Consider the following 27674-nt stretch of genomic DNA (forward strand, 5'->3'; position numbering starts at 1 on the left):
GGTTTTGCATATCATACTGTATTATACTTAGTCTATTTCACTTTACATACACACCTCTACTATTCTACTACACATAGTTTCTTAAAATAATACATTTGCTTTCGCAAAAAACACGTCATTATCTGTTCAATGGTTATTAACAACTAATTCACTTCAAAAACATACAATTGCCAATTTAGTTACATTACATCAAATTATATGACAGGGCTTTTCACATTCATAAGTTATTAAATTCATGTTAACTCTATATCATTTTTTTTCATTTTCTAAGCCCAACGTTTTCTCTTATTAAACACAGAACAATGGAGTATACACTGCTAACTGACTTAGAACCGCACAAGAAACACGCAACCATTCAAGTGTCTGTGACCAGAAAGTGGCTTTTCTGAGGTGCTAACGATAACGCTCCACTGCTGCATGTTGATATGATTCTATCTGATCAAGAGGTATCAAGTCACAACCTTTAATCTTCATACATACATTTTTTGTCGGTAACAACTTATATATATATATACTAGGTGAGTGCCCGTGCGTTGCAACGGGAATATATAATGACATGATGACTTATGTACAAATGTGTGTTATATTATTGTGAGAAAATGTTTCGTAATCTATTTATGATCCTAGCCATACATAAATTTTGTTATTTTAATCTAGCTATTTCACCACTACATTGCAACCATTAGTATCACACGGACTTCTATATATGTTTTTAATAATGTCATGTCAATTGCATCATTTCAATGCTAAGACTACCACAATAAATTACAAACTTATACAGATGTTTAGAAAATATCCCAAGATCTTACAATTCAAACGGGAGGCAGAACCAGGGGAGGAAGCTTGCCCCTTAGACTGAGCGCAGCGGTTGCGCTACCGCGCCCTCTCCCCTTGCGTAGGGGGCCTCTACGCGCGCAGCGGTTGACGCTAGAGAGCCCCCTACGCGCTGCAGCCGTAGGGGTGGGAGCGGGAGTCCCCCAGATCAAAGGGTTTACTATTTACCCCCTACAACATTGTGTTGTGGGGCCACGAGTAATTGTTAGTAGATAAAAAATTAGTAGTAGATATAGAAAATGATATTTTATAGTTGTAGTGGGGTATAGGGGGAGTATTTAGGGGGAACCGCTGCGGGAGATGAAAACATAGGGGGTGAAATGTTGATGATGTGACTCAAAAAAGTGATATAGGGGGAAAAATTTAGGGGTAACGCTTGCGGATAGCCTTAGGCTATCCGCAAGCGTTCCCCCTAAATGTTACCATGCAGCCACGTCAGCAAGATTCTCTTCCATATATTCACTCGTCCCGCAACCGTTCCCCCTATAAATTCCCCTATATATTCCTCTACACATTAAATATACATTTCCACATAACTAACATAACTAACTTCATTTTCTATTTTTCTTTTCTTTTCTTTCAAACGCTTGGCCGGCTACACATTAAGTTTAGAATTTTTCTTCAAGTTGATCTCCACTATTTCGTTATAAAAAATATTTAAAATCATTTTACTTTGTTTTGAACTATGCACGCTTGGGAACATTGACTATGTCCACTCATCCAAACATTTGAACAAAATACATACATCGAAGTGACAAATTCGTGTATACATTTGTATGGACAAAAATGGAAGTGCTTGATATTTTCCATGGCAAGGTAAATCTGCTTAGTGAACAGGTAAATGCCAAGGACGACCACATGAGGGATAGCCTCAGCTCAGTACCCTCCGCTTCATATTCGCTTACCAATCTCATGAATCATTCAAGGAACGAGGAAGGAACAAGGATTAGTAGAAGAACATGTACCGACCAACAGCTATTCTGGCCGAGGACAGAGTCGTCTACCGGCAACCGATGAACCAAACGAAGGATTCACATCCCATAAATAAACAAGGAAAAAAGAGAGCAAAAGACGGACTCACCATCCAGAGGGGCAGCGCCGGCGCCTGCCTGGTGACGATGAGCTAGAGCCAGCTGTAGCCGAGGAAGTTCTGAGCGGAGCCGATGAGCAGCATCGCCCATGACGGCAGCACGGCCGAGAGCGAGCCAGCGAGGAAGCCAACGCAGTCACCGAGGTCCTTGGCGACGCCGAGCGCGGCCACCTGGCGTTGGTTGTAGCCCAGCGCGGCCTTCATGACCGGCGAGATGGCGCCGAAGAGGTACCCGATGCCGGCCATGGACTGCAGCCACATTGCGGCGACGAACACCAGCCATCGGTTCGCTTGCAGTTGAACGTCGGCATCGCCTCCTCTATGGGGCCCGTCGTCCTTAGCCTCATGGTCCTCGACGAAGTGGACCGGGTCGGAGTGAGGCTTCTTGCATCGCTGCCGTGTCGTCGCCCGACCACCGCCAGAATCGTCCCGTGGTTGCAACTGCCGCGAAGCGGAGTCGGTGATTTCTTCTGGACCGCGCGACCGGAGGTGTCTCCGCGAAGCAGCGTCGGGGGAGAACAGTGCTCCTCCTGATCTGGCGTGAGAGAGAGAGAGGAGCGCCACCTAGGGGGCACCGTAGAGGACATCGTTGCGGGTTGAAGAGTTGCTCTGTAGCCCCTACACGAGCTACAGGATTAGGGGAGGGGAGGCCAAGAGTGAACCGTTGCAACCAGTCTTAGATTCTTCATAGTAGTAGAGATATATGCATGGGCACGTATCTATATCCAAATAATAGATGAATTGGTAAAGGACTCAATAACATTGATGTGGAGATTTCTTATCCTCTTCTTGTCAAGCTTGATTGCGTAAGGTGGTGGCCTTTGGGCTCTAATACAGAAATTTGCCAATCTCCCCCCACGATCTGCCCCTAATGCATTTACCAAATACATTGCGACAAGCTTTATTTGATCAGCCCAAAATAAGTAAATCAAATTCTGTGTTATAAGATCTACCACACATATTATGTCAGTAATTTTTGAAAGGCTATTCCTTGTTTTATGTGTCAGTTACTAAGTTTATAAACTGTGACTTTTGCTTGTAGATTTCACGTGAATAATTTTTTAAAGCATGCCATTTGCATGAGAAATCAGAAGTCAAGAAACAAATAACGAAGTAAAATAGTAGTCTACAGCATGAGTGTATTTGAGCCTGATCCAACTGGTCTTCTCTGAGCACTTTTCAAATAACGAGTCAAGAGTCCCGTTTCAGGATCAAACCTATGGATGGAAGAACATTTTAGAAACTTCATAATAATTGCTTTGCAGCAAAACCAAATGATAAAGATGTTTGTAGTACTAATTTGTTGTTATTTACAAAGTGGCGCAAGGAAGGTTTACCGGCTAAGTAACAACAGATCATTATCATTCTGAACTATTAAAACAAACAAAATTTTGCTAGTCCTATTAGCATTTCTAGCATATTCATGCAACACCCTTTAGCATCTTCTACTCATCTATCGTTATAGGGTTTCATTTCCTCTAAAGTACATCTTCATCCTCAGCTTTACTTCCAAGTAAAAGCAGCTCTCTGTACACAATGATTCTGTTAGGATGTTGACCATGTGTGATTCCACTAACACACTCTAAACAAAAGGAGGTCACAATTCTGGAAATTTCCTGACAGATTACATCCTAATTATCTCAGTTCCACGCTGTATTGTAGGTAGTCCATCGCACGGAACCAGAACATTCCCGTGGTGAGAACGAGTGCGTGGTCGGAGGGCGCACCCTTGTGCTTATTCTTGGAGCTATGGTCATGGCACCATCTATAGGGCAGATTGGAACAGAATCTCCGCCATTTCCTGCACATCATGACATACCTAATCAGCAACCATCAGCGCACAGGTGGAGAGGACGCCTAGACTGTCAATACATTTACCTGCTTGCCGGATGCAACAGCGGGCTCACCCCACTCTAGAACCTTCTTTTCTAGCGTCTCAAAGTCTCCTTTCCTAGCCTGATTGAAGCCATAGAGCAATGTTACAACCTACACAAAAGGTACTGACAATTTGGCATCAAAGTTGAAACCACCAGGTGCAAGTCCACCCTGTTAAACAAAAACGCAGCAGCTCATATGAGTGCAACTGGGAAGTACATAGGCAATGTGGATTTGAGTAAAAAGGGTGAGAGCTGGTTCATGCCAATCACATTCTTAACTACACTTGACATAACCAAAGTAGCCTCTGCAATGTCTGTCATGAACTGATCTGTGTCCCAACCTGTCCATAACGGTAAGGTAAGTTATTATGCATGCCTCATTTTTTAATTTTCTCTCTCTAGAAAAGAATAAAGAAATGCATGTATGTTTCTAGTGTAACACAAATAATATCGGGTCATACGCTTATTAAAAAACAAAGGAGTTATATACAACAGTGACACATACCAACTTGAGGATCACCAGTGTTTGCATCGATATTTCCAAGCAGCCCATTAATCCGTGCAGTCTCCAATTCATGATGGCAGCTGCAAGTTTAACATGCAAATCTTTAAGCTATTATTCAACTCAATTTAGCCAAGCAAAAAAACCTTTCATGTGTCCAGATAGAGTAGCATGGTTGCACTCAACATTAATCTTGAACTCTCCTATGTCATGTGAAACCGTAAAAAGGTGTACTTTTAGAACAAACAGTTAATCTCACACAAGCTTCACTCACAGAAACTTGTTGACAATGTATTCACATTCCAAAAATATGAAAACTTATATTACCTGTAAGACCGTACTTCTGTAGAAAAGCAAACGTAGTCGCAACATCCCAGTCATACCTGCCAGAGAAACAAGGATAAATGTTTCTGAATCCTGTAGGATACTTTGCTAATCCATTACTGAGTAAGTAGCATACTGGTGTTTTGTTGGTTCCTGTGGTTTAGGCTCTATCAATAGTGTTCCTGAAATACATAATAAAATTTTAGTTCTGTCACCAAATTGGCATAGTAAAGACAATGCACTATGTCAAAGTTATGGACATTGGAACGGGTAATCATAAAGAAACGGGACTGAATTACCGTTGAATCCAATCTTCTTCTTGTAGTCAACAACAGCTTGAAGAAAATTAGCCTGGACAAATCCAGCAAACAATCAGATAATTTGGCCACAAAGTAAAGATGAGACAGAATCGGCAAATAAACCCCATTCATACCAGATGGTCAAGTTCTCTCTTCATATCAGTATTCAGAAGAGTTTGGTAACCCTCTCTTCCACCCCAGAACACATAGTTTTCACCACCTAGGTAGTGAGTGACCTGCAAGGAGATAAGGTCAAATAAAAAATTGGGCGAAATGAAGGAAGATTGATCATGGTGATCACAGATAACCCACCTCCAAAGCTTTCTTAACTTGTGCTGCCGCATAAGCATATACTTTAACCTCTGGGCTGCAACATTAATGAAGAGTGATTAATATTAATCTCTAGTCATACTCCGAGTTCATAACTTTGTTTAGAACACACAAAACCAACAATCCAACAAGATACCAACCTCGTAGCAGCGCCATGCACGTAACGTGGATGCATAAAGAGCTGTGCGGTACCCCACAATGGCTTTATATTGGTCTCACCCTAAATGGAATTAAAAAAAAAGCAAACAGGGTAATGCAAAATGGTGGGGTACAGCTAAGTGCCAGCAATTTAAAGGTTAAACTAACCTGCAGCTGCTTTGCCAGCTGGACTATCTCATCCAAGTTAGAATTTGTTTCCTGCAGTGTGAGAATAAGTCTTAGGAAACTTCTAAGAGTAATGTTACTGAACTAAAGTCGTCAGTTGTTGCAACACTTCATCTTAAAAAGTATATAACAGGAGATGAAATGTTTGCTGCTTCATTTACAGATGAGTTTTTCCTATAGTCAGATGGGTGTGAATGAAATAAAATCAAAATGAATCCTTTTATGTGAGCATAAGATAGCTGGAACACATCAGGAATCATAATTGTATGCTCAATACATAGTCCAATAGATAATTAATAGCATCCAATAACAAATCGACCCATAACAACCAGAACCATATGTAATTTCTAAGGTTGCTCTTAAAACAGTATCGTAGATAACTCCACCAAGCCACTTTACTGGCTTCATTTATTAACTGTTAGCACACATGAAACATAACTGAAGGACACAGCTATCGAACCAATTGTAAGGTTGCATACTGAAAATTGCTTCTGCGATAGCAATAACAGACCAAGCCAATTATACTTATGAGTTCATGCATTAACAGAAGTATACAACACAACTGATGGACATACTTCAAGTGTCTTCCCATCCGGGGCAATATCCCTATCATGGAAGCACCATTTGTTGACTCCCAACTTCTCCATGAACTCAAAGTGAGCTCTCACTGCAATGTCAGTTGAAACAGAAGTTAGTTCTTCCAACAAACAGACCAAAACATAACCCAGAAGGCTGGGACTAAAGCACAAAGGTAGGTTAGGCGATCATCATACTTCTTCTCTTAGCCACGGCCAACGAATTTGTGCCATCCTCCCAAGGCCAAGTCATTGTAGGAGCACCGAAAGGATCGGCGCTAGTACCACAGAACGTGTGCCAGAAGGCAACACTGAAGCGCATCCAATCCTAATAGCAAAGCAAATAAGCATAGATGCAAAGGGTTGATGTACTTCACAGTGAGTGTAAAGAGGGGGTATAGTGAAGCGGCAGATGGGGGTTCACCAGAGGGAGAACTCTCAGCTACGCATAATAGTGAAGCAGGACCCTCTCATGCTCCAAATTCACCTCAAAGTCAGGGGTCAAGTACAGCTACAGGTTGGGTATCTCCTCCTGAGCAGAGTCCTCAGTTTTCAGCAGGGGTACCAAAGAGATACAAAACAATTGCAGATTTGTATGACTCAGCAAATGAAGTACTTGATTTTGAATATAGTGGGGTGTGCATGTTAGCAGCTGATGAGCCAATGAACATAGAACAAGCTCTAGAAGAGGCATGCTGGAGAAAGGCCATGGAGGAATAAATGGAGTCCATTCATCAAAATGGAACCTGGGTGGCTGCTGATCTGCCAAAGGGTCAAAAGGCAATAGGACTGAAGTGGGTATTCAAGGTAAAGAAAGATCCATCAGGGAGAATTGTGAAACATAAGGCTAGGCTGGTTGCAAAGGGGTATGCTCAAGTCCAAGGGATAGACTATGATGAAGTTTTTCCTCCTGTGGCAAGGTTGGAGACAGTAAGAATTTTAATGGCTCTAGCTGCACAAAGGGAGTGGGAGGTGCATCACATGGATGTGAAATCTGCAATCTTAAATGGAGAACTTTGTGAAGAAGTCTATGTTAAACAACCACCTGGTTTCATTGATCCAACCTGTGCAGAAAGGGTCTTGATTCTTGAAGCTGAACAAGGCATTATATGGACTCAAACAGGCTCCCAGAGCCTGGAATGCCAGACTTGACAAGGAGCTAGTAAGTTTGGGTTTTAAAAGAAGCCCAAAAGAACATGCTGTCTATAAAAAAGGAAAGAATGCGTCTCGGTTACTCATAGGTGTATATGTGGACGATCTCATTATTTGTGGGCCAGATAACAAGTAGATAGAGGTGTTCAAACAGCAAATGAAAGGAAGGTTCAGTATGAGTGACCTTGGACTGCTGATTTATTACCTTGGTATAGAAGTTACACAAAAGCCTGGTGAAATCACTATTTGTCAAAGCGCGTATGCTGATAAAATCATTGAAGTCTGTGGGATGAAAGGGTGTAATCCAGTTGACATTCCAATGGAGCAACAATGCAAGTTAATACCTGGAAAACCTGACAAGGTGTTAGCTGCTACCAAGTACAAAAGTATAGTTGGGAGTCTGAGATATCTTGTAAACACCAGACCTAACCTAGCATATTTTGTGGGAATGGTGAGCAGGTTTATGGAGACACCAAATTCTGAACACTGGACTGCCATTAAAAGAATTGTAAGATATGTGGCTGGTACAACACAATATGGCTGTAGGTATGTAAAAGGGGATAGCTCCGAATTGTTGGGATATTCAGACAGCGACCATGCAGGTGATCTTGAGAAAAGGAAAAGCACTACTGGTGTCGTGTTTTTTTCTGGGAGGAAATATAATTCAGACAGCGACCATCCAGACTTTCATCACTAAATCAATTATCTGATTAATCAGTAAAAAGATTTTCTGTTACATTTAGTCAGAATCATGTATAGACTAAACCATTCCTGAACACAAACAGCATGAAATAATACATGACCGCATTTGACATAATGGATAAAAAATTGAAATGGAAAACAACGATCTACAATTTTTCAATAAAAAATGATTCACTAAAAAATTAGCTTATCCTTTTACCTTGGAGGGCTCGGTTGCAAGTTGAGGATAAAGTCTGGATGCATTTTGTACGCAAAGAAGGGCTGAAGCAACAGGCTGCTGCAGAAGCTAAACGAAAAAGAGTTTTCGAGAGAGAAGCATCTCGCAAAGCTTTGCAAGAGTTTATTACATCTATTGTACGCTCCCCACATTCTACATTATCTACAGATGGTGAAAAACTAAGCTGTTACCGCACTTGAAGGGAGCCACTCTTGCAAATGGTGAAAAACTAAAGCCAGATCCAGATCAGCAGAGCGCGATTAAAGCCAGATCAGAGGCGACAATTCAGATCTAGCGCACTAACCTTGTCTCCAGTGAGGTACAGAGCGAGCAGCTTAACGACCTGCAGCGAGGTAGCGGCTGACGAGTCGATCTCGCTGATTACCAGCTGCACAAACACAGAAAGGCATGCGCGCGTGCCCACCTATCATAGCCGGAACCAACTGCGGCGAGCTAGCGGTGAGGCGCCTGACGCCCAATGTGTTCGCACCTGGTAGGAGCCGAGGGCGATGTAGGAGCAGAAGACGATGGCATCGCGCTCAGCGGCGGCGCCGACGTCGAGGCCCGGGATGTCGATGTTGTTAATGGCTGCCTGGTAGGCGCCCAGGTAGAAGAGGTTCCACAGATTGAAGAGCAGGTCGGGGGAGGCCATCGCTGCAGTGCAGCAGAAGACGGCGGCGACGAGGCTTGGGTGGGAGAGAGATCCGGGAGGTCGTGGTTGCTCTTGAGTCTAGACTCCGCTCGGTTGTCCCTTCGGTTCGAGTTGATGCGGGGGACGCACGGGCCAGTTCGCTTCCGCTTGGGCTCCCACGCCGAGTCCCGGGACGGGTCAGCGGACGCCGCCGCCACCGGCGAGGGGATCGGCTTCAGAGCGTAGGTACTGCTGGACGAGTCGACGACGGGCGGGAGATCGAAGTAGCCGGTGAAAGGGAATTAGGCTTACACCTAGTTCCTATATAATTTTGGTGGTTGAATTGCCCAACACAAATCTTTGGACAAACTAGTTTGTTCTAGTGTATAAGTTTTACAGGTGCCAAGGTTCACACATAGCCAATAAAAAGACCAAGTGTTGGGTTCAACAAAAGGGCAAAGAGGCAACTGAAGGCCCCTCTGGTCTGGCGCACCGGACTGTCCGGTGCACCACCGGACAGTGTCCGGTGCACCAGGGGACTCAGACTCCAACTCGTCACCTTCGGGAAAATCCAGAGCCGGCGCGCTATAATTCACCGGACTGTCCGGTGTACACCGGACAGTGTCCGGTGCTCCAAGGATGCGCGGGCCCCGGAACTCGCCAGCCTCGGGTGCGCACAGCCACTGCTCCGCTATAATTCACCGGACATGTCCGGTGTGCACCGGACTGTCCGGTGAACCAGCAGAGCAACGGCTAGTCAGCGCCAACGGCTACCTGCGGCGCATTTAATGCGCGCTCTGCGCGCGGTGAAGTCAGGCGCGCCCATACTAGCGCACCGGACAGTGAACAGTGCATGTCCGGTGCGCCACCGGACATCGAGGCAGGCCCACAAGTCAGAACTCCAACGGTCAGATTCCAACGGCACTGGTGACGTGGCAGGGGCACCGGACATGTCCGGTGTGCACCGGACTGTCCGGTGCGCCATCGAACAGACAGCCTCCCAACGGCCACTTTTGTTGGTTGGGGCTATAAATACCCCAACCACCCCACCATTCATTGCATCCATGTTTTCCACTTCCAAACTACTTACAAGAGCTCTAGCATTCAATTCTAGACACACCAAAGAGATCAAATCCTCTCCAGATTCCACACAACGCCCTAGTGACTAGAGAGAGAGATTTGCTTGTGTTCTTTCGAGCTCTTGCGCTTGGATTGCTTTCTTCCTTCTTGATTCTTCCATTGTGATCAAGCACACTTGTAATTGAGGCAAGAGACACCAAACTTGTGGTGGTCCTTGTGGGAACTTTGTGTTCCAAGTGATTGAGAAGAGAAAGCTCACTCGATCCGAGGGATCGTTTGAGAGAGGAAAGGGTTGAAAGAGACCCGGCCTTTGTGGCCTCCTCAACGGGGAGTAGGTTTGCGAGAACCGAACCTCGGTAAAACAAATCCGCGTGTCTCACTTGATTATTCGCTTGCGATTTGTTTTTCGCCCTCTCTCTCGGACTCGTTTATATTTCTAACGCTAACCCGGCTTGTAGTTGTGTTTATATTTATAAATTTCAGTTTCGCCCTATTCACCCCCCTCTAGGCGACTATCAATTGGTATCAAAGCCCGGTGCTTCATTAGAGCCTAACCGCTCGAAGTGATGTCGGGAGATCACGCCAAGAAGGAGATGGAGACCGGCGAAAAGCCTACTACAAGCCACGGGAGCACTTCATCGGAAGAGTCCCGCACCAAGAGGAAGGAGAAGAAGAAGATCTCCTCCAACAAAGGGAAGGAGAAGAAATCTTCTTCTCACCACAAAGAGAAGAAGGAAAAATCTTCTTCCCACAAGCCGCATCGGAGTGGGGACAAGAAGAAAAGGATGAGGAAGGTGGTCTACTACGAGACCGATTCTTCATCGGCATCTACCTCCGGCTCCGACGCGGCATCCGTCACTTCTAAGCGCCAAGAGCGCAAGAAGTATAGTAAGATCCCCCTACGCTACCCTCGCATTTCCAAACATACACCTTTACTTTCCGTCCCATTAGGCAAACCACCAACTTTTGATGGTGAAGATTATGCTAGGTGGAGCGATTTAATGCGATTTCATCTAACCTCGCTCCACAAAAGTATATGGGATGTTGTTGAGTTTGGTGCACAGGTACCGTCCGTAGGGGATGAAGACTACGATGAGGATGAGGTGGCCCAAATCGAGCACTTCAACTCTCAAGCTACAACGATACTCCTTGCCTCACTAAGTAGAGAGGAGTATAACAAAGTACAAGGGTTGAAGAGCGCCAAGGAGGTTTGGGATGTGCTCAAAACCGCACACGAGGGAGATGAGCTCACCAAGATCACCAAGCGGGAAACGATCGAGGGGGAGCTCGGTCGGTTCCGGCTTCGCAAAGGGGAGGAGCCACAACACATGTACAACCGGCTCAAGACCTTGGTGAACCAAGTGCGCAGCCTCGGGAGCGTAAAATGGGATGACCACGAGGTGGTTAAGGTTATTCTAAGATCTCTTATTTTCCTTAACCCTACTCAAGTTCAATTAATTCGTGGTAATCCTAGATATACTAAAATGACCCCCGAGGAAGTTATCGGGCATTTTGTAAGTTTTGAGTGCATGATCGAAGGCTCGAGGAAGATCAACGAGCTTGATGATCCCACCACATCCGAAGCTCAACCCGTCGCATTCAAGGCGACGGAGGAAAATAAGGAGGAGTCTACACCAAGTAGACAACCAATCGACGCCTCCAAGCTTGACAATGAGGAGATGGCGCTCGTCATCAAGAGCTTCCGCCAAATCCTCAAACAAAGGAGGGGGAAAGACTACAAGTCCCGCTCCAAGAAGGTTTGCTACAAGTGTGGTAAGCCCGGTCATTTTATTGCTAAATGTCCTATATCTAGTGACAGTGACCGAGGTGACGACAAGAAGGGGAGAAGAAAGGAGAAAAAGTGGTACTACAAGAAGAAGGGCGGCGATGCCCATGTTTGTCGGGAGTGGGACTCCGACGAAAGCTCAAGCGACTCCTCCGACGACGAGGACGCCGCCAACATCGCCGTCACCAAGGGACTCCTTTTCCCCAACATCGGCCACAAGTGTCTCATGGCCAAGGACGGCAAAAAGAAGGTAAAATCCAAATCATCCACTAAATATGAGTCTTCTAGTGATGATAATGCTAGTGATGAGGAGGATAACTTGCGCTCCCTTTTTGCCAACCTCAACATGCAACAAAAAGAGAAACTTAATGAATTGATTAGTGCCATTTATGAAAAGGATGATCTCTTGGACACCCAAGAGGACTTCCTTATTAAAGAAAATAAGAAGCATGTTAAGGTTAAAAATGCTTATGCTCTAGAAGTAGAAAAATGTCAAAAACTATCTAATGAGCTAAGCACTTGCCGTGAGATGATTGACAACCTTAGGAATGAAAATGCTAGTTTAAATGCTAAGGTTGACTCACATGTTTGCAATGTTTCAATTCCCAATCCTAGAGATAATGATGATGATTTGCTTGCTAGGATTGAAGAATTAAACATTTCTCTTGCTAGCCTTAGATTAGAAAATGAAAACTTGATTGCTAAGGCTAAAGATTTTGATGTTTGCAAAATTACAATTTCCGATCTTAGAGATAAGAATGATATACTACGTGCTAAGATTGTTGAACTTAATTCTTGCAAACCCTCTACATCTACCATTGAGCATGTCACTATTTGTACTAGATGTAGAGATATTGATGTTGATGCTATTCATGATCACATGATTTTAATTAAACAACAAAATGATCATATAGCAAAACTAGATGCTAAAATTGCCGAGCACAACTTAGAAAATGAGAAATTTAAATTTGCTCGTAGCATGCTTTATAATGGGAGACGCCCTGGCATTAAGGATGGCATTGGCTTCCAAAGGGGGGACAATGTCAAAATTAATGCCCCTCCTAAAAGACTGTCCAACTTTGTTAAGGGCAAGGCTCCCATGCCTCAGGATAACGAGGGTTACATTTTATACCCTGCCGGTTATCCCGAGGACAAAATTAGGAGGATTCATTCTAGGAAGTCTCACTTTGGCCCTAATCATGCTTTTATGTATAAGGGTGAGACATCTAGCTCTAGGCAACCAACCCGTGCCAAGTTGCCTAAGAAGAAAACTCCTAGTGCATCAAATGAACATAACATTTCATTTAAGACTTTTGATGCATCTTATGTGTTGACTAACAAATCCGGCAAAGTAGTTGCCAAATATGTTGGGGGCAAGCACAAGGGGTCAAAGACTTGTGTTTGGGTACCCAAAGTTCTTGTGTCTAATGCCAAAGGACCCAAAACCATTTGGGTACCTAAAGTCAAGAACTAAACTTGTTTTGTAGGTTTATGCATCCGGGGGCTCAAGTTGGATACTCGACAGCGGGTGCACAAACCACATGACAGGGGAGAAGAAGATGTTCTCCTTCTACGAGAAAAACCAAGATCCCCAACGAGCTATCACATTCGGGGATGGAAATCAAGGTTTGGTCAAAGGTCTTGGTAAAATTGCTATTTCCCCTGACCACTCAATTTCCAATGTTTTTCTTGTTGACTCATTAGATTACAACTTGCTTTCTGTTTCTCAATTATGTCAAATGGGCTACAACTGTCTATTCACCGATGTAGGTGTCACTGTCTTTAGAAGAAGTGATGATTCAATAGCATTTAAGGGAGTGTTAGAGGGTCAGCTATACTTGGTAGATTTTGATAGAGCTGAACTCGACACTTGCTTAATTGCTAAGACTAACATGGGTTGGCTCTGGCACCGCCGACTAGCCCATGTTGGGATGAAGAATCTTCATAAGCTTCTAAAGGGAGAACACATTTTAGGATTAACAAATGTTCATTTTGAGAAAGACAGGATTTGTAGCGCATGCCAGGCAGGGAAGCAAGTTGGAGCCCATCATCCACACAAGAACATCATGACGACCGACAGGCCACTGGAGCTCCTACACATGGATCTATTCGGCCCGATTGCTTACATAAGCATCGGCGGGAGTAAGTACTGTCTAGTTATTGTGGATGATTATTCTCGCTTCACTTGGGTATTCTTTTTACAGGAAAAATCTCAAACCCAAGAGACCTTAAAGGGATTCTTGAGACGGGCTCAAAATGAGTTCGACTTAAGGATCAAGAAAATAAGAAGCGACAACGGGACGGAGTTCAAGAACTCTCAAATTGAAGGCTTTCTTGAGGAGGAGGGCATCAAGCATGAGTTCTCTTCTCCCTACACCCCACAGCAAAATGGTGTAGTGGAGAGGAAGAATCGAACTCTATTGGATATGGCAAGAACCATGCTTGATGAGTACAAGACATCGGATCGGTTTTGGGCAGAGGCGGTCAACACCGCTTGCTACGCCATCAATCGGTTGTATCTACACCAAATCCTCAAGAAGACATCATATGAACTCCTAACCGGTAAAAAGCCCAACATTTCATATTTTAGAGTTTTTGGTAGCAAATGCTTTATTCTTGTTAAAAGAGGTAGAAAATCAAAATTTGCTCCTAAAACTGTAGAAGGCTTTTTATTTGGTTATGACTCAAACACAAGGGCATATAGGGTCTTTAACAAGTCCACTGGACTAGTTGAAGTCTCATGTGACGTTGTGTTTGATGAAACTAACGGCTCTCAAGTAGAGCAAGTTGATCTTGATGAGATAGGTGAAGAGGCTCCATGCATCGCGCTAAGGAACATGTCCATTGGGGATGTGTGTCCTAAAGAATCCAAAGAGCCTCCAAAAGCACAAGATCAACCATCCTCCTCTACGCAAGCATCTCCACCAACCCAAAATGAGGATGAAGCTCAAGTTGATGAAGTAGAAGATCAAGCAATTGAGCCACCTCAAGATGATGGCAATGATCAAGGGGGAGATGCAAATGAGGAAAACAAGGAGGAAGAGGAACAAAGACCGCAACACCCAAGAGTCCACCAAGCAATCCAACGAGATCACCCCATCGACACCATCCTCGGCGATATTCATAAGGGGGTAACCACTAGATCTCGTGTTGCACATTTTTGTGAACATTACTCGTTTGTTTCCTCTATTGAGCCACACAGGGTAGAGGAAGCACTTCAAGATTCGGATTGGGTGGTGGCGATGCAAGAGGAGCTCAACAACTTCACTAGAAATGAGGTATGGCATTTAGTTCCACGTCCTAACCAAAATGTTGTAGGAACCAAATGGGTCTTCCACAACAAGCAAGATGAGCATGGTGTGGTGACAAGGAACAAAGCTCGACTTGTGGCCAAGGGATACTCCCAAGTCGAAGGTTTGGATTTCGGTGAAACCTATGCACCCGTAGCTAGGCTTGAGTCAATTCGTATATTATTGGCCTATGCTACTTACCATGGCTTTAAGCTCTATCAAATGGACGTGAAAAGTGCCTTCCTTAATGGACCAATCAAGGAAGAGGTCTATGTTGAGCAACCTCCTGGCTTTGAAGACAGTGAGTATCCTAACCATGTCTATAAGCTCTCTAAGGCGCTTTACGGGCTCAAGCAAGCCCCAAGAGCATGGTATGAATGCCTTAGAGATTTCCTTATTTCAAATGGCTTCAAAGTCGGCAAAGTCGATCCTACTCTATTCACTAAAACTCTTGACAATGATTTGTTTGTATGCCAAATCTATGTTGATGATATCATATTTGGGTCTACTAACGAATCTACTTGTGAGGAATTTAGTAGGATCATGACACAGAAATTCGAGATGTCGATGATGGGGGAGTTGAAGTATTTCCTAGGATTCCAAGTCAAACAACTCCAAGAGGGCACCTTCATCAGCCAAACGAAGTACACTCAAGACATTCTAACCAAGTTTGGGATGAAGGATGCCAAGCCCATCAAGACACCCATGGGAACCAATGGGCATCTTGACCTCGACACGGGAGGTAAGTCCGTGGATCAAAAGGTATACCGGTCGATGATAGGTTCATTACTTTATCTTTGTGCATCTCGACCGGACATTATGCTTTCCGTTTGCATGTGTGCAAGATTTCAATCCGACCCTAAGGAATCCCACCTTACGGCCGTAAAACGAATCTTGAGATATTTGGCTTATACTCCTAAGTTTGGGCTTTGGTACCCTCGGGGATCCACATTTGATTTGATTGGTTATTCGGATGCCGATTGGGCGGGGTGCAAGATTAATAGAAAGAGCACATCGGGGACTTGCCAGTTCTTGGGAAGATCCTTGGTGTCTTGGGCTTCAAAGAAGCAAAATTCAGTCGCTCTTTCAACCGCCGAAGCCGAGTACATTGCCGCAGGACATTGTTGCGCGCAATTGCTTTGGATGAGGCAAACCCTGCGGGACTACGGTTACAAATTAACCAAAGTCCCTTTGCTATGTGATAATGAGAGTGCAATCAAAATGGCCGACAATCCCGTCGAGCATAGCCGCACTAAGCACATAGCCATTCGGTATCATTTTCTTAGGGATCACCAACAAAAGGGAGATATCGAGATTGCTTACATTAATACTAAAGATCAATTAGCCGATATCTTTACCAAGCCTCTTGATGAACAAACTTTTACCAAACTTAGGCATGAGCTCAATATTCTTGATTCTAGAAATTTCTTTTGCTAACTTGCACACATAGCTCATGAATATACCTTTGATCATGTCTCTTTAATATGCTATGACTAATGTGTTTTCAAGTCTATTTCAAACCAAGTCATAGGTGTATTGAAAGGGAATTGGAGTCTTCGGCGAAGACAAAGGCTTTCACTCCATAACTCATCCTTCGCCGTCACTCCGAGCCGCTCTCTATCCTTGAGGGAGAGAGCAAAGCAAAAGGACTCCTACCTTGGTATAATCTTCTCTCTTTTATTTATGACCAAAGGAGGAGATATGAATTAAAAGGGCTCTAATGATTCCGTTTTTGGCGATTCATGCCAAAGGGGGAGAAAGATTGAGCCCAAAGCAAAAGGACCGCACCACCACCTAATTTTATAATATAATTTTCAATTGTCAATTTGATATCTTATTGTGTTCAAAAGGGGGAGAAAGTAGTATTTCAAAATCATATCTCAAAACCCTCTTGAACACTAAGAGGAGGATTTCATTTAGGGGGAGTTTCGTTTAGTCAAAGGAAAAGCATTTGAAACAGGGGGAGAAAATTTCAAATCTTGAAAATGCTTTGCAAACTCTTATTCATTTACCTTTGACTATTTGCAAAAGAACTTAGAAAAGATTTACAAAAGATTTTGCAAAAACAAAACATGTGGTGCAAGCGTGGTCCAAAATGTTAAAATTGAAGAAACAATCCATGCATATCTTGTAAGTGTTTATATTGGCTCAAGCAACCTTTGCACTTATATTATGCAAACTAGTTCAATTATGCACTTCTATATTTTCTTGGGTTTGTGTTGGCATCAATCACCAAAAAGGGGGAGATTGAAAGGGAATTAGGCTTACACCTAGTTCCTATATAATTTTGGTGGTTGAATTGCCCAACACAAATCTTTGGACTAACTAGTTTGTTCTAGTGTATAAGTTTTACAGGTGCCAAGGTTCACACATAGCCAATAAAAAGACCAAGTGTTGGGTTCAACAAAAGGGCAAAGAGGCAACCGAAGGCCCCTCTGGTCTGGCGCACCGGACTGTCCGGTGCACCACCGGACAGTGTCCGGTGCACCAGGGGACTCAGACTCCAACTCGTCACCTTCGGGAAAATCCAGAGCCGGCGCGCTATAATTCACCGGACTGTCCGGTGTACACCGGACAGTGTCCGGTGCTCCAAGGATGCGCGGCCCCTGGAACTCGCCAGCCTCGGGTGCGCACAGCCACTGCTCCGCTATAATTCACCGGACATGTCCGGTGTGCACCGGACTGTCCGGTGAACCAGCAGAGCAACGGCTAGTCAGCGCCAACGGCTACCTGCGGCGCATTTAATGCGCGCTCTGCGCGCGGTGAAGTCAGGCGCGCCCATACTAGCGCACCGGACAGTGAACAGTGCATGTCCGGTGCGCCACCGGACATCGAGGCGGGCCCACAAGTCAGAACTCCAACGGTCAGATTCCAATGGCACTGGTGACGTGGCAGGGGCACCGAACATGTCCGGTGTGCACCGGACTGTCCGGTGCGCCATCGAACAGACAGCCTCCCAACGGCCACTTTTGGTGGTTGGGGCTATAAATACCCCAACCACCCCACCATTCATTGCATCCAAGTTTTCCACTTCCAAACTACTTACAAGAGCTCTAGCATTCAATTCTAGACACACCAAAGAGATCAAATCCTCTCCAGATTCCACACAACGCCCTAGTGACTAGAGAGAGAGATTTGCTTGTGTTCTTTCGAGCTCTTGCGCTTGGATTGCTTTCTTCCTTCTTGATTCTTCCATTGTGATCAAGCACACTTGTAATTGAGGCAAGAGACACCAAACTTGTGGTGGTCCTTGTGGGAACTTTGTGTTCCAAGTGATTGAGAAGAGAAAGCTCACTCGATCCGAGGGATCGTTTGAGAGAGGAAAGGGTTGAAAGAGACCCGGCCTTTGTGGCCTCCTCAACGGGGAGTAGGTTTGCGAGAACCGAACCTCGGTAAAACAAATCCGCGTGTCTCACTTGATTATTCGCTTGCGATTTGTTTTTCGCCCTCTCTCTCGGACTCGTTTATATTTCTAACGCTAACCCGGCTTGTAGTTGTGTTTATATTTATAAATTTCAGTTTCGCCCTATTCACCCCCCCTCTAGGCGACTATCAGCCGGCACCGGCGGCGGCGCCACTTGTGACGCTGGACGAGGTGAACGCGAGCCGAGACGGTGGCCCAGGGCCTGTCCCCAAGGGCGAGGCCGCGTGCCCGCGAGCAGGAGGGAGCTTTGGAGCTGGGCGAGGCCAGAGGGGCGGACCATGGACGGATCTGGGCGAGGAGGCGGCGTGCCAAACCACCAGAGGCGGAGGGAGCTGCAGCTGCTGAGCAGGAGCCATGGCGTGCGGCGTCGTGGCGGCCGATTTCGGGAGCGAGTGCGGTAGGATTGCGCGAGGGGGAGCACGGACGCGATGGATGATTCCTATGGAAGGTTGTCGAAGGAAGGTGCGCTAGGGCCGATGATGGCGGGGATTCCTGAGATTGCGCGTGGGGAGGACGATGATGGCGGGGATTCCTGAGATTGCGCGTGAGGAGGACGGGCAGAACACGATGCACTTGTGGACGCCTACAATAAGGTCTTATAGAGTAGTAATAGATACACACACACACACATTCTTAAAGTAGGAACGTCAATTTCTCTGTAGCAAACTGTCTTGATACCATTATCAAAATAGCATTATTTTCTATACAAAATCAGGTTTATTTTCTCTACAGAATAACCCTAAATCATAAACTTTTGAAAAGAAGACAATGTCTGAGCAATTTGGAGCATTTTGCTCCAATTATTTCTACTGATTTCAGCGACCCCTATGCTATCAAAGAAAAAATGCACAAGAAAGCTTACAAGAACTAAACACTGATTTATATCATCGGTGGTCTTTTGAGTTTTGGGATGATTATTTTGTATGCTATGTAAAATTATGTATGTATGTCTGTCCAGACCTCTACAGACAATTTGTGTTAATACAACAACTTAACGGAATTTTATGCTGTGACAGGGCAATGGTATCTATGCTGAAATTCCAGCAAACTTAGCTGAACAAACAACACCAGACATTGAAGAGGGAAGACTTCATAATATCAGCAGATTCAGAGTCTGCGCAGCAAAAAATGCGTTCAAAGTATTCGATGGTGACAAGATGATCCAATTCACGTTTCATACCATCGTAAAACGTGTCATAGACCCTCCAACAGTGTTTCCAAAATACGTCTACCGACTAACACCGTTTGATCAGATTGAATCTAATATTCAGACCAAACCAAACTTTCAAGGTATTACTACACAACGACTTAGATTATATTATCTATTACTCATGGCTTATGTTCACTTATCTAATATATTCTAACTTTAAAATAGGTGTCAGATGTTCTTGGTGTCATAATCCAGGTTCATGAACTGACACCCACACATATCCAGAGCCAATTGACCCCAGTACTAACAAGGATCATTATTATAGAAGATCTCAGGTATTGCAACCCTCTCTTTAATGATATCGTATTTTATATAACAGAAAAACATGTAACTTAACATCTAACAAACCACAAAAAACAACAACACACCTTTGAAGATCACTTTATGGGCAGACCAAGCAACATCATTCGGCCTTCATGATGTGTACGACCCAAACACAAAAAAAAACCAATTATCGTGCTTTTTGTTGGATGCTTGCTGAAGTTTTACAAAGGTATGCCTCATTTATCTACATATACAAAATAAATTTAACACTAAATTAGATGATTTAAATTCTACTACCTCCTACATGTTCTAACAATTTCTCCTTTACAAATACTAGGTGTTTACTTAAGTGGTGGCTCTGCCTGTAGATGGTACTTCAATCCTACAATTCTAGAAGCAGAACCTTATCATACCAGGTACAAAAATTGTGTACAAAAACTATTAAACCAAATACTCTCTTCTCATAAAAATAACATACACAGTGATACGATACCCCGTATCCTTTGCAGTCAGCAGACAAGAACAATTGCATTACAACTTCCCCATGCTTTAAATCATCCTCCAACAATTGAACACAAACAAGCAGTTGAATCAAAGAGTCTTTATGACCTTATTAGAATTAATCCATACGATTTCCTGGTAAGTTCTCTCACACTATATTCCCTTATGATATTTAATTCTCATCAACTTAAACATCTATCCAAAACACAGGAGATAGGATATGAATGTACTGTCACAATAACAGAAATACCGGTCGAAAACAAATGGTGGTATTCAGCTTGCACAAAATGCTTTAAAGCGTCAACTCCACAAAATACAGTTTATCATTGCAATGACTATAACTGGGACAAATACACATTCAGGTAAGTTTCTAAACTAAGTACTTTAGTTTCGGTTATTATAATTGAAATTTCTTAGTGCCAACAAATAGTTAAATCCATATATGCTCCATACAATTTATATTGAACTAATTACTTAGAAAACACCTTTTGTACATTAGGTACAAGCTGAAATTCCTAGCATCTGACAGGACAGAAACCACATAAATGTTTTGTTTCAATAACGTAGCAACACAAATCGTCGGTAAATCATGTGAGATCGTTTTAAGAGGCGTTAGTGAGCATTCATCTATCCCACGTGACCTAGCACAAATCATATCCCTAAAATTTACATTTAGAGTTACAATTGATGATCAATCCTTTTTCCAACAAAACAACCATCCAAACGTGCTGCGAATCAACTCCATTGTTACTGCACATGGAAGACAACAATCTTTACCAGTGCAAGCTCAAAATCTTGAGCAACAAGGACCATCAACACCTCCGAACACATCAAAACTAAAGCTGTTTAAAGATTCTCCATCTAAATTATCCATGACAACTTCAACAGTTGTAAGATATCTTTTCAATCAAAAAATAATACAGTACATACATATCGCACTATTACTTCGAACTGAAATAATGTGTCAATTAACTTTTGCAGGTTGCTAAGAAGCTTCTATATCCAACAAATGACGGCACAACAAAACCGTACTAACTCACTTTTATTGAATATATATATATATATATATATATATATATATATATATATATATATATATATATATATTCATCCATGTTAAAATGTATCATAGTCACACATTATACTAACAACTATTTGTATCACATCTGTTCTATATTCACAGACCAACCAACATTGATATTACTGATGCAGAAAACGACGATATCGACGAAGGAAACATAGAGGTACACACTATAGATAATAACAGTTATAGATAATACTGCTTCATACTTTCATTTATATTTAACAAATACCATTACCTTCTTGCCACTTGTTTATAAATAATTTTTACATATACAACATGATGCAATACTTGACGACAAGGAAAAAGGTCCAGCAGCTACAATTGAATCTCCACCCAAAAGATTATACTCTGCTATACAATATCCTACATGTATTATTTTCTATATATTATAAAAGCATCATTCCATTTTTCTTTGGTAATTATTGCGACTACAAAAGTGAACTTATCTAAAATATATTTCTTTCACACATATTTTCCCCATATTTAACTTATCCAAAATTTAATACCACATATACATGCAAATAGAAAATATAAATTAATTGTGATAACCATTTATGTTGAACACTTCCATCCCTTTCTCTTCTGCTTTCATAAACGAAGACAATAAAATTCTTTGTTTCCCAATTATACAGGTTCAAACATGGACGTCTACGCATCAAAGAAAAGCCGAACACCAGATCTTCCAAGAACTGAAGATTTTCTCAGATTATCAGCAGCGTTTTAGGTTGTAGAATGCTCTCTGCGTAATTATATATAACTCATCAACTCTTCTGAAGACATTTCATGTAAATATAACAAAGTAGCTTCAAATATTACAACAAACATATTACGTCCTGCCAGTGCTCACTTAACTATATTTTATTTTATATAAATCTGTTGTGCTCTAAACTGTCTTCCATGTTTTATATCATTTTAAAAAAGTTCCCTCGCTTTATTCATCAGGCAATATTGCATACCATTTACCGCACGCGCAGCCGTTACTAGTTTACTACAGACGTGGCGGATGAATTTTATAAAATGGAAATCGACAAACTAGTAACGTGCATTTGTTCTGATTCCAATAGAATATTTCATATTTCGATAAGCTGGTGGTAAGCTTGTGGAGCGAGTTTCAAAGTTTATTGCGCTCAAGCTGTGTTGATTTTTTTACATCACTATTTTTTTGAAAACAGTATAGTTTGTTGTTCTCTTTCTCCACCTGGTATAGTTCATGTACAAGTAATATTACGCACGCATAACAAGGAAAAGTATAAGGCAACAACTCTTCATGGACACGAGCATGTTAAAAAAACCTAGTTTGTACAGTAATGAACAAACAAACTAAACTATGTAACATTAAAACATGAAGAGCCTGAAAAACCGGGTTTAAGCTAACGAACGTGCCGGGTGGGAAGTGGGAACTGCGAGCGGAAGCGCGGACGTGTGATCCGTCTTCTGAGTCCTGACTGCTGTCTGGCGTCCCTAAGGGTAGAGAGAAGTTATAGCCTTTCCTCCCCGATTCACCCCCCGCGTGTTCTCGACGACCGGGCGACTGCCGCCACCACTCTACGCCAGGTGTTCGTCGGCGATCCGTACCAATCAGGTATGTCCACCCTTTTCTCTTCCCTCTGCAGTCTGAAACCGAGCATTGAAACCCTAACTCGAGCCATTCGTATCCGGATCTGATCTAATTATAAGTTTTATTATGCCTACTAACTTCGATTTTTTTGCTGAATTATCGAGTGTAGATGTGTGCACCCATATCCTTTACTTCTCTACATCAATTGGCTTCTGCGGGCTCAAGTTCTTGAGCTGTAGTTAGTTAAGCTTGAAATTAGTGGTCTTGGTGGCTTTTAGGTAAGTACTAACACTATTTAACTCCCTGACTAAATAAAGCTACAAGATCTGACTGCATCTCCAGTTTTTTTTCCACTGTTGTTTTCATTTATCTTGTTGCCTTTAGCAACATATTGTTTCTGTGGGACCAATGTGCAGGACTGCAGGAGTCAGGACAACAATTATGGATACCGTGATCTACAAACATGATGACATTTCCCAAGAAGGAACCCTGCCATTTGGAGAGACAATGAACATGGGAGGAAGCAATGTAGAAATTCTCACAAGAATAGAGCTCGATATTGCATTTGCCTCCGAGAAATTATTAAATTTGGAGATGCTGGTGATGGAAATTGCTCGTCAGGCTACTGACTTTGAGCCTTCTACGCTTGAAGATGAGTCCATTTCTTCTGAGATCGCAGAGAATGCTTTGGAATTGGACATCTTGTATGGTATTCTTGATGCAGAAGTCAAGGAGCTACATAACTTGATTAGTTCTCTCCAAGCTGATATTAAAAGTATAGAGCATGAGGTTTATGAAGAAGAGTCTGGAGGCAAGGTAAAAACTAGAATGGATGCAGCTAAATTGTCCTTGAAGCAGATGCAAGAGCTAATTGCTGATATTCAGAATGAATCTGCAAAGTTTGAGAAAGTCGTTGAGTTTTCCCAGGATAAGGAAGGTAAATAATCACTTCTCCATATATTAATGTACTGATTACATTCGTCCTTTCCTAACTGAATGTGTACAGGGACCATTGAAGCTGTTGGATGTGATAATGACCATCTGTCATATCAAACTGGTGCGCAGACAGAAGATCAACACAGAAATGTTTTACATATGTTAGAACAATCCATAGCAAGTGAGATAGATCTTGAAAAGAAACTCTCTGATTCCATATCTGTCATAGAAGACCTCAGGCTGAAGCTCCATCATCAGGAAGAGGAAATCTATTTCCTTGAGGAATCAACTGAAACAGTTTCAGGTAGAATGTTTGAAGCAGAAAACGCTTCGGAGCTACTTTTTGGAACTTCAAAGGAACTTATAAATAGGCTTAATAACATGCAGTTTCATGTAAGTGAACAAAAATGTACAGAAGATGATCTCAAGTCAAAACTAGAACAAAGCTTAACAAAATTATCTTTTCTGGAAAATAGCCCAGAGAAGGTGGAAAAAGGAAGTAACAAAGCTGGAGCTGGATCACCATCATTGCAGGATAAAATACAAGAGTTAGAAAAACAGTTGAATGAATCCAATTTGCAACTGCAATTAGCACTGGCTTCAGCAGAAACAAAGCAGGAGGAGCAAAATGCATTGCAATCTGAGCTGAACACATTGGAAAACACAATTAAGAATATCAAAGATGATGTCTCACGAGCAGAAAGCAGAGCGCAAAATGCAGAAATAAGGTGTATGGAGCTAACTGTAGCTAATATAGAGCTTAATGGGGAACTAAATGCCCTTAAAAGCGAGAAGTCAGATAAGGCCAGTCTTTTGGAGAAGAAGCTTACAGAGTCAAATACCCAATTAGAGCATGCAAAGGCAGCGGTTGATGCCATTGTTGAACAGCAAGGTATGCTGAAATGTACGATGTCTGATATGGAACATATTATTGAAGATCTGAAGGGTAAAGTTTCAAAAACTGAAACCAGAGCTGAGTGTGCTGAGTCAAAATGCACACTGTTAACAGACACAAATTTAGAACTTAGTGAAGAGCTAGCATTTCTAAGAGGTCGAGTAGAAAGTCTAGAGAACTCGTTACGTGAAGCCAACCATGCGAAGGTGTCCACTGCCAAGGACATTGGTGTGAAAACTAAAATTATTACTGATTTGGTCAGAAAATTGGCACTGGAAAGAGAACGGCTTCATCTCCAGGTATATGCACACATTTATTTTTAGAAGAAAAATCATAGTTATCATTTTTATTCTTGTTCTTATATACACAGTTACACACCTATATACTGTGTTACTATTGTTTAGAATCCATAATAAGTGTACATGATTCGAAATAATTCTTGTGCTGAAGCATTTAACTTCTGTGTGCTGGATGTTGTATGGATTTATCTTGTGGATTCCTAATCCAGAGGCTAGTCTCTGGTGGATGTAGAAACAAGATGTTCAGTAGGTAGGCAAGAATGTTTTCCAGAACTGCATTTGGTAGGCTATGCCATATTCGGACGGGTCTGTGAATATCTGTAGGAGTGTTTGAATCTCTTAGTAGCACTTAGCCACTGATATGGGTTCAAGATAAGGCTATAGATTACCCTAGTGTGACTTGGGCTTGGACATTGGTAGGTAAATGCTGTCCAAGCTGTTGCATTTAAGCAACACGTGATCTCGAAATTATCAATTTAGTATCATTTCATAAACGTTTTGCTGAAGAATCGCCAGATGTGGGCTAGTAATGTTACTGTATACTGTGTTTTGAGGGACACTACTTTTGAATACAAGTTTCTGAGTTTATGTGTAGTTTACTTTAGTTAACACACAGACAAATTATATTCTGCCAAGTGTCATAAGCAAGATTTATTCAAGTGGTTAAATTGGAAAGTTAACTTTCTAGCAACACTGTGCTAGTTCTTCATATTCTATTGAATGTGTTGTATTGTATAATTTGTTATGAACTTATGATACATTAAGCACCATATGCCCATACTATTTTTCGTCCATAGTTATTCGAAATAGGTTCTGTGATCCAGATTGAACCCATGAGTATGTATTTTGAAACTATTTTGTGTGATTATTTGAATCTTATATTATAGTTGGGGTAATATACTGTTTTGTCTCTTCCTGATGGTTGCAGATTGCTACGTTGACAAAGAAGAACAAGATGTTGGTTAAAAAACGTGCAGAGGGTATTAATGGTAGCATAAAAATGAGCAAAAAGGGTACTTCCAATCATACTGAATTCCAGTCAACTCAAAAGGCTGAGGAAATATGTCCAGATTCTTTGCCATCACAAACTGTGGTAATGTCTTGTCATATGACTCATACCTTCTTCCAAGTAGAATACAAGAGATTAAAGTGTTGTAAGGTGTAACCGTAGTCCGTAGTGATTGGATTGTCAAATTTTTTGCATACACCATTGATTGATTTGGTCTTTGCTTGAGTTTGAGTACAGCTCAAGCGAAGTTGGGCTTTGTCTAACTAGATTATGCTCCCTTAGTACATTGTCTGGGCAAAGGCACACAGTTACTGACAAAATGCTGGTAATTAAATTTATTTCTACCCTTGCTGAAGTAGTGGTTTATGCATATACTTACTGCATGTATGAAAGCTGAGAAGTTCTTTAACAGCTACTCTGTTGCCAATCAACACATAGGCTTGCTGAACTTTGTTCTGTCTTATATTTTGTTCCAATGCATGTATCGATGTAGTTCAACAGCCTTTTCTTTTTCTTTTTGAGACCTCAGCCACTTCGGTCAGAGTGGTTAATTGTTGTAATTTGTCTACATATACACGCATGCTTGTTGCTCCATCCATCTGATTCTCTGATGTAAAAGCATTAAACATATTCAAAGGGAACAGATTTGTGAGTGTATATGTAGATTTTTTTTTTCTCGTGAACACGTAGGAGAGCTGCTCATCATTAAATTAGTATATATGTAGATTTGACTTTCTAACACAGGTGCATCTTGTATCCCTGTCACTAAGGAACTCTTGGCACATCTGAATTCGTCGCATGTGCTTCTGCGCTTAGTCGGATTTTGTAATTATTTGAACACTGCAGATCTGAACACAACTTTTTTACATGTGTATGTATAGGTGGAGAAACCATCAGATCCAATTGACAATGATGAATCTAAGAATCAGAGTGCTGATGTTTCCACTTCAGAGGATGATTCCATACGGGAGGACATTCATGAGACAGTGTGCACCATAGAGCCATCGCTGCTAAACCGGAAATATATTTTTATGGCATTTCTAGTGTTGTTGGCTGCTGCCGTTGTATTCTTGTTACATGAAGACGGCAGCCCAGCATGATAGTATGATTTTGCTGATGCAGTCTACAACTCTACACTGTCACCTAAACATCTAGGTCGTTTACTCCCACTTCTTTGTCTGTCAGTTGGGGAGCAATTTTGTGTATTGTATTGTAGATTTGTGCTAGACTGCTCGTGCCTTCAACTTGGACCCACCCGGCATTTCCATTGTTGCTTTGCGGAGGAAATAATGTTAGATAACGAAAATGTTTTGTAACTGTGTTTACTTGTCAGAGTGAAAGAATATGCAGCAGTCTTTTTTTCTTGTGGAATATTTACTGTTAGTACTAGTGGAATTTAGAGACGTTTTCTGTCCGGGTTGATTTGAACCCATGATGATCAGGCCCTAAAGCACAGCTTTAGGCCCTCTTTAGAATGCAGG

At 42.3% G+C, this 27674-nt stretch overlaps 1 protein-coding gene, 2 long non-coding RNA genes and 1 pseudogene across 5 annotated transcripts; 2 read left to right on the forward strand and 2 right to left on the reverse strand.

Annotated features, from left to right (window-relative positions):
• The first annotated feature begins 302 nt into the window (after window positions 1–302).
• Window positions 303–22189, forward strand: LOC109941515 (replication protein A 70 kDa DNA-binding subunit B-like; annotated as a pseudogene).
• Window positions 3915–4404, reverse strand: LOC109941516 (uncharacterized). The gene is made up of 3 exons (XR_002264158.1): window positions 4307–4404; window positions 4072–4142; window positions 3915–3970 (listed from the first exon to the last, which is right to left on the reverse strand). It is a non-coding gene; the product is annotated as an uncharacterized lncRNA (long non-coding RNA).
• LOC103637112 (uncharacterized) lies at window positions 4450–4978 on the reverse strand. The gene is made up of 4 exons (XR_002264159.1): window positions 4927–4978; window positions 4764–4809; window positions 4631–4686; window positions 4450–4506 (listed from the first exon to the last, which is right to left on the reverse strand). It is a non-coding gene; the product is annotated as an uncharacterized lncRNA (long non-coding RNA).
• A 344-nt stretch (window positions 22190–22533) lies between the features above and the next one.
• Window positions 22534–27566, forward strand: LOC100280374 (uncharacterized). 3 transcript variants are annotated; one of them, XM_008656648.4, is made up of 6 exons: window positions 22534–23078; window positions 23224–23332; window positions 23471–23991; window positions 24061–25184; window positions 26113–26277; window positions 27075–27566. In XM_008656648.4, exons 3-6 carry the CDS (start codon window positions 23496–23498, stop codon window positions 27291–27293), a joined length of 2004 nt encoding a protein of 667 aa, XP_008654870.1. In that variant the 5' UTR covers window positions 22534–23078; window positions 23224–23332; window positions 23471–23495; the 3' UTR covers window positions 27294–27566.
• The last annotated feature ends 108 nt before the right edge of the window (window positions 27567–27674 follow it).

This window comes from Zea mays, chromosome 8 (assembly GCF_902167145.1).
Source record: "Zea mays cultivar B73 chromosome 8, Zm-B73-REFERENCE-NAM-5.0, whole genome shotgun sequence".
In the NCBI taxonomy this organism is placed as follows: domain Eukaryota; kingdom Viridiplantae; phylum Streptophyta; class Magnoliopsida; order Poales; family Poaceae; genus Zea; species Zea mays.

Bases quoted from the DNA above. Each gene is read 5' to 3' on its own strand.
- LOC100280374 (XM_008656648.4), top strand. From the start codon at position 23,496: ATGGATACCGTGATCTACAAACATGATGACATTTCCCAAGAAGGAACC. The intron at 23,992-24,060 runs GTAAATAATCAC...GAATGTGTACAG, and splicing joins GTTTTCCCAGGATAAGGAAG to GGACCATTGAAGCTGTTGGA. The intron at 25,185-26,112 runs GTATATGCACAC...TGATGGTTGCAG, and splicing joins GAGAACGGCTTCATCTCCAG to ATTGCTACGTTGACAAAGAA.